Below are 16,633 nucleotides of genomic sequence, written 5' to 3'. Positions count from 1 at the left end.
ACAGAACAAAGAGTTTGCAATATTTATAAATATGAGCAGTCTTTCACGGTATCAGGACAACCCCCCCCCCCCGGGGCAATATCTCCCCAGACAATTCACCTCCGGACAATCCCCCCTCCAGACAATTCCGACCCGGACAATTCCCCTCCCCCCAGGACAATCCCCCTCCCCCGGACGATTCCCCCCTCCGAAGAATATATATTTATATACAAATATAAAGTAAAGGGTACAAGGTTCAAATTTTTTATCCATTTTCTGAATATTTCTTAGTGTGATGATACAACTCAGGTATCCCTTTGATTATTTGTCACTTTGAATTGCTTGACCGGATGGGGTCAAGCAATTCAAGCCTTCCCACTACCCACCACACTAAAAATATTCATAAAATATCTGTTTACCTGTTCATCTGTTTACCCCATCTTTACGTGAAGGATAGGTGGTTATACTTTGATTAGATATTTAATAAAACTTTCTGTATTTGTACTCAGTGAAAAAGGATTTTGCAATAGAATAATGATGAGGTTGTATTATCACTCTAAAATATTAAAATTTTTACTTTATATTTGTATATAAATATATATTTCTTGAGGGGGGGACTTTCCGGGGTAAAATTGTCTGGGGGGAATAGTCGGGGGGGGGGGGGGGGGGGAGAATTGTCCTAGAATCGCTTTTCACCATCCTTACACAAAACATAAAATTATTGTTACAGGTAACCAGCTAAACTGGAAAATATTAACTATAGGGAACTGTCTGAAAAGATGCAACGTTGATTTGCATATGGTTCGCAATATTTGATAAGCTACAATCGATATAATAAAGCTGTCTGTTCTGTGTATGTATAAACAAGAAGTTATAACTTCTTGGTATAAACATGTGGACCAGTACCATTAAGGCCTAATTTATGGACCTTACCTAAAAGTATAGTACACTTACAATATCAATAAAATGAAATTTGGCTTTCTGGTTAGTAAAATAATTGTAAACTTCTCCACTTTACACTTCACAAAGACCAAACCACACGACAATTATCTATCAGATTTGTGATGTACATGAAAGAATAAAAAGGAAACATCTCTTTATTACAACGACTAAGAGCTCAAACATTGTTTAACTTGATGATATATATTTTTAACTTGTACAAAACCACTGGTAAATATCTTGTTAACAGTGTGTTATCACTACTCAGAAGTCCAGTACGACTACGTAGCCCTTCGGACTACAGAACTGAAGACCAAAGCTAAATTCTTAATGTCAGACAACTGCCTCGTTTTGGCACACACACACACACACACACACACACACACAGGTCCGCCTAATACCTACTTAAAATAGAAAATAAATTAGTTTTTTTTTTAGTTTTCGAGGTCTTAACCTGTCTTAATTCATTATTCGTTTTGTCATCAATCAAATTTAATGGCTCATTCCCATAGACACCATCAGTCAACCAATGGCAGATTTTGGGGAGGGGGTGTCAAGGGGGTCCTGACCCCTCCTTCGATATTTGAAAAAAAATCACACCAATGGTCCCCTCTTGAAGTTAGAATTTTGACTATCTGAATCATAGTGCGAAACCGTACCAAATGACACCGTTCGCCCTCTAAAATACCAAATTTTGCGAACCACACGCCAAGGGGGGTGGAGGGTGGGGGGCTTTGCATCGTCCCCCCCTCCCTTCAAATAATCCTTGATCCGCCTCGGTCTAGGTAGATTAGTAGGATAGACCTTACTTCACTTAGATGGTGGTAACTTCATTCATTAACAAGCCTACACCTGGCCTTGAGTAGAATACAAAAAAAGCTGGTAATTATACGAGCACGCTGGAAACAAGAGAAAGCGAGTTATTCAGTTCAGCTGATTGCACTCAGCGCGAGTCCTCACATAGTTGGATCGATCTACGTAGACCGATTAACGATGGTGTAAATGGGAATGAACTCTAACAGTCTTTTCTCCATTACGAGGAGTTGCTAAAAATTAGATACTTAAAACTCGTCATCAAAAATGGTTATTTGGTCAGATGTCGGTAAATGCCTTTAAGTTTGTTATACCCTATTGAATAATCCAAAAGTGTTGAAATTAGTAGAGGAATTAAATTTTTGATTTTAAATTTAGATGTTAAGCGTGCATTGTATGCCTTTCTCTCAGGCAAAGACAAAGAACAAAATCAGGCAGAAGACGGTAAAGCCGTCACTCTGGACACCGCGCCCTCTGCTAACGTTGCTGCCATGGGACGTATCCAGTATACGACTGTTGCAGTAGTTAGTAGTGCAGCACTGTCTGCAGACCTTACTGGTCCCAGTTCCAGTGCAAGTATTACCCTGGAGCTCCCGGCTGGTACAAAGTAACCGATGTCTGCACCCGCGGCTGTAGCTGTAGGCAATGGTGGACGAACCGAAATCGAGATCGAAATTGCGGTACGCCGAGGCCGTGGTCTGCAAAAATAAATGCATAAATGTATCCATAATAATAATAATAATAATTATAATAATAATATGCATTTATTGACCTTGGTTGAGGTCATCTCTTAGCTAGTTTCAACTAGAGAAATTGACCGACAGACTTAATTGACTAAACGTTTTCGATAGTTTGTGAAACACATTTCTTTTACTTAGTATTACTTATATCAATTTTATTAGTGCAGGAAGTATTTCATGTTAACAAATAGTGTTAATAATTATTGGATATTACTATTTGCAGTTCCTGTTACAAGTTAAGCAGACATAGCCCTAAATATGTGTTAATTTTAATAACTTGTAAGATATTGATGGTGTGCGAATGCGTGTGTGTTTGTCCAGTGTGTGAATACGTGTGGATACTGGTTTGTGTGTGTGTGTGTGTGTGTGTGTTTGCGCGTGTGTGCACGAGCCCACGTGTGTACGTGAAAGAAGGAGAAAGAGTGACTCACATGGCAAACATATCCATTAGAACACGTGGTGTAAGAGCTGTAATACAAAATGTTTTGGGATGAACTACACGATGAGGTGTCTGAGCAAGAAAAACATCTAGGTCCAGTCTGAAATGAAATTATAAATATTCTATTGTCAAATTTGAAGTAACATCATTTACCAATATTTCGTCTGGTTATACAGTCCGACTTCATCAGGATAGTCTAGAACTGTGCTATGCAGTTTTAACGTACTGGCTAATGAAGGATGAATTTATTTCTAAAGCTCTTGAGAAAACAAACTCTACCTTTCTACTATCATTATAAATATGCATGTTAATACGCTAAATTACTTTAATTCACAGAAAAAGCACCCAAAATAGGATAACTGCATGTATCCTGGCATGACCATCTTTGAAATTTTGCATAAAGGTGTCCCTAACAGTCTACAATAACTACTTGAGGAAAAATGAAGCAAACCATGATTTTATTTAAAGGTACATATGAACTGAGCATCGGTGGAGCGTGGATTCCCAGTAACATATATAAACCACTTCTACTAGTTGCTTATACGACTCAAATAAAATCGACATGCGAAGGGATAAACGAAAAATCACTCTATCAGCAATTAAAGAGCTTTAAAGATGCATATGGAATCAGTTTTTGGTCACAAAAGCCAATCAAATGCCAGAATATAGTTTCAAGTAGTATAACTAAGAGAATTGCCAAAAGGCATGATTAAATTTTACCCGAAAATGATGTTTGAACAGATTTTTCTGCTAGCATTCTATGCTAAATGTTAATGGGGTAGAAAAATAGGTCACGAAAGTAGGTTAAATTTTTGACCAAAAAATTAAAGAAAGGAGCAGCCAAAAGCTCTTTTATGGCTGATCGAGTGATTTTTTCAGTTATCAGTTATCAGTTTTCAGTTATCAGTTATCAGTTTTCAGTTATCCCTTGGCATGTCCAATTTATTTGAGTCGTATAAGAAACTAGTAGAAGTGGTTTATATGAGTAACTGGGAATCCACGCTCCACTGTCGCTCGGTTCGAATGTACCTTTAAATAATGTTACTTACTGCAACGTTGGCTGATGCTGTTGTGGTGGTGGTAATTGCAGTTGGGGGAATCACACCCGCTGGTTAAAAAAATAAACGCTAAATTCGGCCAAGGTTATGGAAATACCAAATGTTTTATAAAAAAAAAAATTAAACTTGATGAAGAAATTCGCAATTTACTAGAACACTTATTGTGATAGATGTCTTCATACGCAGAAATATCAATTATAACTTAATATATTAGTTTTTTTTTCAGGAAACCTCGTGTGTAATTACCCTTTCCATGCAATGCACAGAATAAAGGAACATCCCCTAATAAATAAAAATGGAACGGAAATTTTCGACACGGACAAACACAAAAACAAAACAAAAAAGGGTAAGTGGCAGACAGTCTCAGGTCGATTGACAGACAGACACTTACGTAAATATCCCTTGCAATAGACGCCAGCGTCAACATAACTGTTTAGGCCGCAGTAATAGGTGTTATATGCCCCAACTCCAACGTGAGTGCAGTCCGTAAGGTTGGTCTCTGATCCCAGACATCCAAGATTGTTCAACCAAAAAGACCCACTCCCCTTTGGTCTCCAACCTATTTGAGTAAATATAGAGAAAATATATAAGAAATTGAGTTAATCGTTTCTGAAGATGCTAAGAATATTTTTCAGGCGGGACTTTTGACCCGGCGCCTGTATCAAATTTCATCTCATACTACTTATTTCCTAATTCAGACTTTCAAACAACAGAATTACCAAATATAATTATCTGATGTCGATTTTCCTTTTAAAATGTCAGATCTAAATTATCCAATTAGGCATATTACAAAACGTCGAATCCAAGTGGAGGGACAGGTCGAGCAATGATTAGTGAGGAAGAGAAATGGTGTTGTTATTTTTAAGGAAAAATAAATTTGTCTCGAAGATCCGATGTAGGACAGTTATTTAAGAAGCATAAGACCTTCTGCTTTACCTGTTACGGCCCTTACATATCCGCTATACCCCAACTGACGACACACAACCGCGGCGTCGTTATTTCCCCATCCACTGTCACAGATACGCATCCATACACCGGCAAACTTTATCTCTACCCGTCCGCTGTTGTAGCCGTTACCGTCCACCAGACGAAGTTGACCATCGCCAGCTAGAAAGGTTAGGATAACCAAAGATTTGATTGCAATACCTGTCTTACATGTAAAGGAAACTTCAACATCTTTATGAATTCTAAGGCAGTTATAAAACTATGTTAATAGAAACTTTCGATTTGACGTGACTGAATCCTTTTGGCTTTTTTCTGTTACTCTATAACTCGGTTTAACAAGAGAAAATACCCCATTCCTTCACCCCCACCCTATAAAAGATAAAATAAAAAGGATGATGATGATAATTAATAAGAAATGAAACGAGACAAATCCACGCAACTCTGTCCTCCTAGCCTGTATTTTACATACACTGTACTCTTGTATATTTCTCAAGCAAAGCGAGGCCAATAACCTTCCCCCTTTTCACCTTAGCAAAACCCTGGGCTAGCTATGTAATACTCACGCGCTTCACACGCGACGCCGGCGTCCACGACCGAGTTTTGCGAGCAGAACGATTTACTTGGATATCCTATCCATCCATGAGTGCAGGCATCAAGTCTGCTTTCTGTACCGGCACAGTTTAATTGGTCTGAAAGTTCATCATCCACAAAATAATAATAATAACTAAGTGACTGACTGACTTACTAAGTAAGTTAATTAAATAATAGATTAATAACTAAAGAGATTTTTAAATATCGCAATACACACGTACAACTTACATAAAACTATTTAGGCATTAAGAACATAGATTTTAAGTTTTAAATTGACAGTTTAATTAAAATACAAGTTTACAGCTTATTTTTATAGCTCATTACACATTACATAACAATAAAGAAGACAATTACATAACATAATTTCATTATAAAATATCATAATATCATGTGAATAAATTGTCTGCAATAATACTACATGCACGACCTGCGGCTGTATTCTCAAAAACCAAAAATACAAAAATTCGTGACCATTCACAAAAAAAGTTACAAGAAAAAGTTGCAAGAAAATATGACCCATCCCTAGATCGATCTAACAGGATCGGTCCATCTCCACGGGGTTTCTGGCTAAATCGCATTCAGATTAAGTGGCTTAGATGTTTGGGACGCCTACTAAAACTGCTAAACGATAGCGAATTACCCCCTATCACAGGCCTTCCCAACTACCAGACTCGGCACCGACGGGTCCAGAATAAACCGGTATATCTGACCACACTACCCGTTTTCAAGGTGTGTGTCAGATCGCATAAAAGAGTATCATACCCTATCACAAATTCTGTAAGCCTACCTGTCATCCGGGTATCGCGCCTCGTTTTCGTCAAGTAGGAGTCGCATGAATACAACAGACGACTCCCTCAATCAGGGGGTGGAAACGCGCTACTTATATGATTAAGACGAGCCTAGCCGTCAGTACCGGTTATTGTTTTGTGACCTTGAGGAGAAATTAGATTTGGTCGTTGCGGCACGCATCAACAGTAGTTGAACTACCACACCTGGGTCTTTTGTTTTTGACAACTGTTCACTCGTCATCGAGGCGCTTGTTCAAGACTACAGGCTGATATCTACTAGTACTATACCAGTGGCTTCATTAGTAACGTTCCCACAATACTTAAGTTTTCTGTCCGTGCGTACAAACCCTGAAAAAGGACAGCCTCGCTGACGAGAACAATGGACGTTTCTCACCCCTCTCTAGGATTACCCCTGCCCTCAATCTCGTCCATCCCGGTAGTCACGAAAATATTTAACCCCCGACAGAATATGCTTCTGCTATCAAAATTAGGTCTACTTTTCTAAATTAATATATAAGTTTACAAGTTCTTATTTACAAAACATCATTGGCTATGTCCGAACCTAAATTTTATGTTAAAAAGTGCGGTACTGTCAGATTTTAGCATAAACAGAGAAAATTGCAGCAGCGCATGAATCTAGATGAGATGCACTACTTTCCAACCCCGCTTAGGATCATTGCTATCACATCGCGCACCAGGCAAAATCGGTGTGGTGGCTGATACTCTGTAATGCGATCTGACACACACCTTGAAAACGGGTAGTGTGGTCTGATAAACCGGTTTATACTGGACCCGTAGGTGCCGAGTCTGGTAGTTGGGAAGGCCTGTATCAGCTTCAGTAGGCGTGACAGACCGCTCAAGTTAATTGCAATTAAGCAAGAATCCCCTTGGAGATAGTTCGATCTAAAGTTAGTACGATAAGGACTGGAAATGGTCTCTAGGTGAACAGACAGACGGACAGGTGGTGACAAAATGAGAGATAGAGAAACGCTCCAACAGACAAGCATCCAGAAGGACAGATGTTCAGCATAACATACATGCGCAGGGAGACAGACAGAATGACGGACTGACACACAGACAGACACAAAGGCAAACAGTAGGCCTACCTAGAACCACCCTAGACGTCCCCCTTGGCGTCCAATTTGTCCAGTAATTCAGCGCTCCACTGAAGCCAAGCTGCCTACAGGTCACTTTGGCGTCATTCAATGACCACCCGTTTTTACACACTCTGCCCCAGCCTCCTGCGTAGTATATTTCAACTCGACCGAAATATTGGGAGGGGCCGATCAATCTCACCTCTCCGTCATTGGCTGAAGGTAAAACAAATTGGAAAAAGGGTAGGAAAAATATTGAACAAAGCACTCATTTGAACTTTCTCACCTCTCCGTCATTGACTGAAGATAAAACAAATTGGAAAAAGAGTAGGAAAAATATTGAACAAAGCACTCATTTGAACTTTCCTTTTTGAACATTGTATGTAAAAAAATTGACAACCAGGATATTTGCATTTAGTCTATTTACAAAAAAAAAAAAAAAAAAAAAAAAAAAAAAAAAAAAAAAAAAACAATAAGCCTCATAATGACTTACTAATAGAGCTATAGATAAAGATTACGTACATCAGTCCAATTCATGTAAAATAGAAGCAAAACAATACAGAAATGTACGCAGGAAATTAAGATGCGCCACTCCTTTCCCCCAAAACGCTCCCCCGCCCCCAAACCCCGTTGGTTCTTGTTCCACAAATGGCCATGTGTCTAGTTTATTGCCAACAGATTTACCTTACTGCTAATATTAAGTCAAACTTTTTTTGCTGGTTTACACGATACCCCCAAAATATTAGTGGGCAAGTCCAAGGTATCACGGCCGACAGCAAGATAATGTAGACATTTGTGAGATGGGAGGGACCGGTATGACAGGAATGGTAGTCCTAGAAATGGAAGGTCAGAGTCCAATATGATTTGTAGCCTACAGGTAAGGGTTAGTCACAGAGTATTGGGGTTAGTATATTGGACGAAAGTCACTGTACAAAGTAAGGCGGAACGTACTACGGTTCCCAGCGGACTACCATTCCTGTCACACCGATTCAACAGATGGAGATCTATCTACTCACGCCCTATACAGAGAACGCCGGCGTCATCTGACGAAGTCCGGGAACAATAAGTTGAGCTGACACGACCAACGCCGTCATGAGAGCAATCCGCCAGGGACGCCTCAGATCCATGACAATTCAAATTCTGTATCCAGTATCCACCTGGTGTTCGAGAAAAAAAACGTTACCTGTGGTCTCTTCCAACTGTTTTTATCATGTACAACCTATCGGAATAGCACAATTGTTCCCGCCATCAGTCGATCTTTGTGTGTACTGTTAAACAACGGTTTAAACACGAAGTCACCAATGAAGAATATAAACACAAAAATGAACTCTTAAGGACCGTGAGGCACTTGACCTCTACCGGTAGTCTAGACAGCTCACTATAATAAATAAATAAATAAATAAATAAATAAATAATCGACAAAATAAAGTACATTTAATAAAAATTCTTCAAGGATGCATATAGGCCGCATATTATACATTTTTTACAAAACCTGATATCTTTCAGTCCAAATATCAGTGTTTATTGCTTTAGAAACAAACAAGCAAGCAAACAAAAGGGTTTTATTCACATTTAAAACGTCCACGTAAGATATTCCATATAAAATTTGAATACTCACCTGTCCCCCGCGGTGACACATTAAATAATCGTGTATGGGCTCCGGTGAAACCAAGCTGTTTGCACGCAACATTGGCACTAGTCCAGTCCCAGCCGTACTCACAAACCCTCCCCCATCTCCCGGAATAGAAGATTTCCAAGCGGCCTTCGTACGCATTTGACGTGTTAATGAGACGCAGGGCACCGTCACCGTCTGAAAGATAAAAAAATTGTATCAAACAATCGCATGATCCCACGCTCATGAAGTGTCTATATGAAAATGTCATAAATTAATGTGTCAAATTTCTGCCGATATAACGGTGCACAATGTTTTTAAAAAGCAAAACCCGCCAAAAGAACTATTTTGAAAAGATAATTTTATTTATTAATGCCGCATATTATACCAACGTGAAACTACTTTGATAAACTCAATTGACCTTTTGCATGTATAGTTTTATGGTAGGTGTTCCCATATTGCCTTTCTTTCTTTCTGCATTGAGCGATGTGGGAGGAGGAGGGGGGGGGGGAGTGAAGGAGATAATTGATGTTTATAATGGCTGCCTTATTGGGAATAATAGAAACTTAATTTTGTGAGTAACCGTATAACATCTGTGCTTGATTGCTGTTCTATGTTGACTTGATCACATCAGTGACTAAGGTTTAGGTGATGGGATAATTATTGAGGCTACTACAGTCAAGTACTATGTACGGAAACGGGTTCAAACAAAATTAGAAAATTCGATTCTAACTGGATCAGACTGAAAAATCATATTTAGAGATTCAGGCGCTTTGGCCACTCTTGACATGGAGACAGACAAGAAAATTTAACTCAAAACGAAGAAGATAACAACTTAGTAACTCGAAAACGGATAGAAAAGGGATAAATTTCTTTAACGCTTTGGATTGGGTATATTGCGGTGATGAAGTTTCGGCTGCTAAATTTTTAAGAAAAAAGTTATTTGCTTAATCTCTCACCTCCGTGGCATATTACTCCGGCGTCGTCGTAGTTGTCTTGTCTGCAATAAACTGAATTTACGATGCCAACTCTACCGTGAGTACACTGGGTTATATTGGATTCTGTTCCTCCACAGTTTAAGTTATAGATCCAATATTTACCTGAATTATAAAAGATGTGAATTACACACGAAACTGTTGGTGGAAACATAGGTCGTTTTCGCGTCATGCAGTACCAGTATACTAGTAATACCAAGCGTAGATTACATTTGGCATGAGCTCCAAACGATGAATTGACATCTTTTATATATATATATATATAAACCTAGATCATGATTGCCAAGCAATTTCCATACAGCGCTCTTAAAGTTATACTGCCAGAAAATCTCTTTCGTGCAGCGTCTGTGCGGAGGCAGGCGTAGGAGAAATCATATGGACGGTAACCCCAAAAATCCCCAAAATCGACCCGGGTTCCATATATTGATGATATAGACAGACTTGTGGCATTCACACTTACCGGTGCCTCTGGGGTTCCAGGAACGAAAATACGTATGAGCACCACTAAATCCAAGCTGCCTACAAACCACCTTGGCATCATTGAAGCCCCAGTTGTATTCACACACACGACCCCACTCTCCGGCATAGTACACCTCAACACGGCCTTCGTAGGGGCTAGTGGTGTTCACTAGGCGAACGGCACCATCGCCAGCTACGTAATAGAGAAGAAGCCTTGAAAATTGTTTTCCATATATCCAAGAAAAAGAAAATTTGAAGCAAATTTGAAGGAGGTATATGTTGATGTTTATAATGGCTACCGTTCTGGAGAAGAAGAGCGCGGCTCTTACTTTGGTGATCATTGAAAGTTAAACCTGTGTGGAATCGCGTCTAACAAGTACACCTGCACTTGTTGACTGGTCTATGCTGACTTTATCACATCTGTGACTCAGGTTTAGATGATGGGATAATTATTGAGCCTACTACAACAAACTACTCTGTAGAGAAACAGGTTCAATCAATATAAGAAAACCTGGATTCTAACTGGATCAGAGATTCAGGCGCTTTAGCCACTTTCAAAATGGAGACAGACAAAAAAATTTCACCCAAAACAGTGAAGATAACAACTTAAGAACTCGAAAAAGGGTAGAAAAGGGATAAATTTCTATGACGTTTTGGATTGGGTATATTGCAGTGACGAAATTTCAGTTGCTAAAATGTTGAGAAAAAAGTCACTTGCTTAATCTCTCACCTCCGTGGCATATTACTCCGGCGTCGTCGTAGCCGTTTTGTCTGCAATAACCTGAATGTACGAGGCCAACTCCAGCGTGAGTACACTGGGTTATATTGGATTCTGTTCCTCCACAGTTTAAATTATATATCCAATATTTACCTGAATTAGAAAAGCATGTGAATTACACACGAAACAGTTGGTGGAAACATAGGTCGTTTTCACGCCATGCAGTACCAGAACACTAGTAACACCAACCGTAGCATGAGCTCCAAACGATGACTTGACATCGTTTATATATATATATATATATATATAAACCTAGATTATGATTGCCAAGCAATTTCTATACGGCGCTCTTAAAGTTATACTGCCAGAAAATCTCCTTCGTGCAGCGTCTGTGCGGAGGCAGGCGTAGGAGAAATCATACGGACGGTACTCCCAACCCTCCCCAAACCCCATCGACCCGGGTTCCAGTCCAGATATTGATGATATAGACAGCCTTGTGGCATTCACACTTACCGGTGCCTCTGGGGTTCCAGGAATGAAATGACGTATGAGCCCCACCAAATCCAAGCTGCCTACAAATCACATTGGCATCATTGAAATACCAGTTGTATTCACAAACACGTCCCCATTCCCCGGCATAGAATACCTCAACACGGCCTGCGTAGGGGCTAGTTGTGTTCACCAGGCGAACGGCACCATCGCCAGCTACGTGGAAGAGAAGTCTAATAAACAAAACCTTGAAAATTGTTTTTCACATATCAAAAAAAGTAAAAATAAAATAGTTCCTCTTATAGTGATTTATCTGAAATACATATTTGAAAAAAAAAATTAAATCTCACAGATATACATGTACATTATAAACATGGTTATAGTTTATTTTCCTTCAAAAGTTTACCACATACGTGCTTTACAGATGACCCCAGCATCGTCGTAGTGTCCGGTGCCGCAGTTATAGCTGATAGTGCCCCAACCTAGGGACGAACACTGAGCCAAGCGGTCCTCAGTACCGGCGCAGTTCAGATTAGACACCCAAAAGGGTCCAGTGCCTCGGGGTTTATAGTCGATATACGCTGTAGGTATATCAAAAAAGGATTTATACAACGAAGCTCCGTTTTAACATAGAAGTAGAGAAAGTTTAACAATCAATTTGATCACAAAATGGCATTTACAGATATTATAAATTAATTTCCCTTGTATATCAAAATACTAGCTGTAGCTCATTGTTTTTTAGCATCTTCCGACTGGAGCAATAGTTATTTTCCAACTACCGACGGAAGCAAAGACTAATTATGTATTTAAATATTGTTCTTCAGCAGCATATATCTTTCGAAGAAATAAAAAATAAACCATTTTAAATTATGTCATACTGACCAGTATGGGCGCCCTTGTAGCCAAGCTGTCTGCATGCGACTTTAGCGTCATTAAGTCCCCACCCCTCCTCACATACCCTCCGCCACTCCCCATTATGGTAGATCTCAACGCGGCCTTGGTATTGCGTGCCTCCGTCTTTAAGGCGAATGTCTCCGTCGGCTGTAATGAGAAACAGTATATAATAGCCTATTATTGTTATTCTTTTTTTAAATGTAAATTATGATTTTTTGCATACTTAATTTTGTTCTCGCATATTTCTTTCGGAGTTCTGGTCCATTTGATCAGGACTTTGCATAAATATGGACCTGTACACTGTAAAAACAGTGTTTAGCATTTAATACATACAACACACGTTAGGCACCTATACGCATTTAGAAATATGCGTAAAAGCTAAGCACGTATAGCTTTTCAAGCGTCTCACAGAAGAAAAATCAAGACGCGTTGGCAGTGTTACGCGTTTAGCTATGTGTTTAGCTTCATCGCTTTATGTTTCTACAATAAGTCTATCGAAAGCTAAGCACATTGTCTAAGCACCTCCCCTGCTAAGCGCGTGAGGCTGCTAAACATATGGAGCTGCTATAGGTGTGGAATTCCTAAGCGCGTGGAGCTGCTGAACAACACGTTTAGCTTTTCAAGCTTGTCACAAAAAAAAAAAAAAAAAAAAAAAAAAATGCTTCACCGGTATACGATCCCATAACAAGTTTATTACAAGACTCAACAATTTGGCCTAACCCTTCCCCTTGTAAACGTATGGAGCTGTTGGAGGCGTGGAGCAGCCTGCTCGAACGCGTTGTGTCCTTCCTTGCAGTAACGTGTGATCATTTAAAATAGGCCTATTAAATAATAATCCAAATAACAAACTCACGACGTTACCAGCTGGTTACATGATGGTGATGGTATAGAATAACGTTATGGTAACGTTATGGGTGTTTTTAACTCCATGCAAAATGATGCCCCTGCGGTTTTATAAGCGTTTTATAACATTCTGGAAAAACATTATTTAATGTTTTGAAAACCTTTTTTATAAATAACCAAAACACATCTTGTGCTGTACTAAGATCTTATATATCCATTTATTAGATCTTAGAGCTGTATGAACTACATTTAGCGGTTAATTCCAAATTGAGCTTGGGGTAAGTAGGCGACTAGAGTGGTGAGATTTGTTAAATATTCGGACTATGGTTACCAAAATAACCAGCATGCGATGAAAGCTTAAATGAATCATTATAGTGAATACCCAACCATCATCCTGATGTTCTATTGTTCATTACTTCCGGAAAAAATATATAGATACCAATACTGTAACGCATTTAATCAAAATATGAAAAAAACTGTTTTAAAGTAAAAGTGATAGCTGTTTCTTGTCTTTAGTAAACTAGTGAATTTTCCTAACTTGACTTTCAGAAATATATTCAAATAAGCTTCCTCGCAAGATCAGCTACCACAAGGATGAATAAGTCCCGCTGTAAAGGTGATCGAGTGAAGTCAACGATGTTGACAGTTCACGGTACCCTGTTATACATGTATTATAGATATAGATAGCTATAACAGTTAAAGGTGACCGTGACTTCGAGTGTGTGTGAGTGTGTGCGTGTCCGAGCGCGTGTGTATGACTAAAACAGCTGAAACCCTTACCATCTAAAAGTTAAGCAAATACACCCTACATTTAATAGGCGTAAAAAGCGTCAAAGCGTGTAACATGTTAGGGAGCTTATCGTGCTTAGGGGCTAAACGCGTCGAAAAAATGAGACAAAACAGGCGCTTAGAAATGTGTTTAAGTGCTAAACACTGTTTTTACAGTGTATAATTGCGAGTTTGCAATTTCATTAAAAAATGTTGGACGTCCTATATGACAAAGTTCTCTCGAGTAAACCGGTCGTTTGCTACACAAATTTCGAAAATGAAAGACCGTTCTCAAGATATAAAAGAAATGGCGAAATACCAGCCAGCGAGAGAAGTAGCAAATACTTTACCCAATACAAGGGGCACAGATTGTTTTTTCGCTGGATATTCATAGATATGTCTCTGGCTAATTCATGACACAAATCTCTCCCACAACGGAAAAGTGCATTGGAGAAATGTGCACATGATTTATCTGCGGCCCTGGTAGAGGGTACAAAAGTAAAAGCTTCGGTAAACGGTATTTTCGGCGAGCGAGAGCGTCGTGAAATGAATTACTGGTCATTTAAAAGAAATGCTATCAAAAACTCATAACATCAGACCAACATATTTCAACTTTTTTTCAAAATTTAGATTTGTCTTTGAACATCTAACATTCATCACACAACACCGTAACATTTTTAGTCTTCGGAGTTTTATAATTTATTAACGACGCAATCCACGAGCCATGGAATAATTGTCAAAACGATTGTTATGATATCGATATTGACGAGGATTAAAGAAAACTCTGCAATGTCATCGATATTACTTTAGATTTGCCTTGACAAAGACTAAAATTGATTAGTCATGTTATGATTGTTGACAAAAGATTAATGATTGATAGAAAATAGCAATCGTAGTTTTTTAAACAATAGCAAAACTCCAATATTTCAGAGTGTAAACGAGCTACTTTCGTAAAGGAATGCGGCTACAATCGTTATAGTGGCCTCTACGGCATTGTTTGAAAACACTATTGATGTAACTTTGTATGTATTTCAAAACTGATTAATTTCTTTGCTCTATTAATTATTCAAAGATTGCATGAAATGTTTTTCAACAATAACAGTGACGATCTCAGCTCGTAGTATTGGTTTGAGCTACGGGCAATTGATTAAACAAACACTCCTTTTTAACAGGACTGATTTTCCGCATCAAAACGAAAGTGGTCGTGTGAAGCACTTTTCTCCAATTCCAAACACTATTTTCACTGAATGGTTTCCCAAAAATGTCTGAAGTTTTCCCCCAAAGGTAATTCTTTTAGACCTCGTAAAGAGAACTTCGCGATGTTTGTGTACGATTTTTATAGGATCGCCTGGTCTGCAATTGCAATATACGTATTCCCCAATTTCCCCAAATCCCTTCTTACGGAAATTATATTAAGATATACCAATAGAACAAATTCACTAATCCTACTTTTTGAAAAGTTTTGTTTCGCGTAATAAAATGTTACAGACGACCAGACCGGAGGATATTGTGTCAACCTTAGAATAGGAACAGTGAGGAACTGCCAAAATTTTGTGGAAAAGCTGGCATAGAATCTTAGAAATATTATCTTCAATCAACGGGTCTAAAACAATAGTCAAAAAGTTATGAATAAACACGAAATTAAAGTCTAATTTCCCAAACATAGTGGGGTGGGGGAAAATAAGCACATTTATATGTTCTCGTTGTTCACTGTGGGAGTCCGAGTCTCACTCACATGCCTAGTTTAACGCAAACTGTCCTTCTATTTAAAGATGGTCTGAAGGTACCCTAAACTTCTGAATTCCCTAAAATTGAGCTTAAAAACCGTTAACTTACATTGCCCTTGGACGCCCTCGGGTCCCTGTAAAGAGACCAAGAGAACGATCAGAACTGTGTTCAACCAGCGCATCTTCACCTAACCAAGGTAAATCATACCCTGGGCGAAAAAAAAAAAACAACAACTGCGCATGGCAATGTTAAAGAGGACGCCGTTTTGCGTTGGGTAGCAACAGCGATCGAAAACCAGGTCAGTCAGTAAGGACCTATTGGTTTTCCTCTCAAGGTGTTATCTGTATTGCATATATTATAATTTTACTGAAAAAAAAAAACACGTTGTCTGTACAAAACAGGGAGCGATTAAAAGCCCAAATCTGATCCGTTTTACGACGAATACTGTGAGATTGTCAACGAGACGATTTCAAACGTGCTCCGGGTGTAATACATGCTGGGCAATTTACTACAATAATTCAAAAACACATTTTATTTCTTTCTCAAATATTTTACAAGTGGTTAAATGTTTTACATAATCACATCGTCGTATCCACGAACCGTTTGTTATATTTTCAGTCCAGATTAAGAAAAAACATGGAACTCCACAGTTGTGTTTAGGTGTTTGTGTGAATAGTCAAATTTATATTAGGATAAAAGGCACAAAAATTACGTGAGGAACGTCGAAAAAAAATATGCATG

General features: G+C 38.8%; 1 protein-coding gene across 2 annotated transcripts; it reads right to left on the bottom strand.

Moving 5' to 3' along the window:
* Positions 1–1,058: 1,058 nt before the first annotated feature.
* On the bottom strand, positions 1,059–16,100 carry LOC106175572 (scavenger receptor cysteine-rich domain superfamily protein-like). Of its 2 annotated transcripts, XM_087009585.1 has the most exons (16): positions 16,001–16,100; positions 12,542–12,700; positions 12,073–12,240; positions 11,684–11,875; positions 11,183–11,323; positions 10,454–10,645; positions 9,958–10,098; positions 9,005–9,196; positions 8,403–8,543; positions 7,399–7,602; positions 5,477–5,602; positions 4,905–5,075; positions 4,360–4,527; positions 3,960–4,018; positions 2,903–3,010; positions 1,059–2,429 (listed from the first exon to the last, which is right to left on the bottom strand). In XM_087009585.1, exons 1-16 carry the CDS (start codon positions 16,071–16,073, stop codon positions 2,139–2,141), a joined length of 2,526 nt encoding a protein of 841 aa, XP_086865711.1. In that variant the 5' UTR covers positions 16,074–16,100; the 3' UTR covers positions 1,059–2,138. The 2 variants fall into 2 exon arrangements, with proteins under 2 accessions (XP_086865711.1, XP_086865713.1); XM_087009587.1 differs by lacking the exons at positions 10,454–10,645; positions 11,183–11,323.
* Positions 16,101–16,633: the final 533 nt, after the last annotated feature.

Source organism: Lingula anatina, chromosome 3 (assembly GCF_051362555.1).
Source record: "Lingula anatina isolate TDL-2025a chromosome 3, LinAna3.0, whole genome shotgun sequence".
Classification (NCBI taxonomy): domain Eukaryota; kingdom Metazoa; phylum Brachiopoda; class Lingulata; order Lingulida; family Lingulidae; genus Lingula; species Lingula anatina.
The sequence above is the reverse complement of the archived record's forward strand: the minus strand, read 5'-3'. Positions and strand labels throughout refer to the sequence as shown.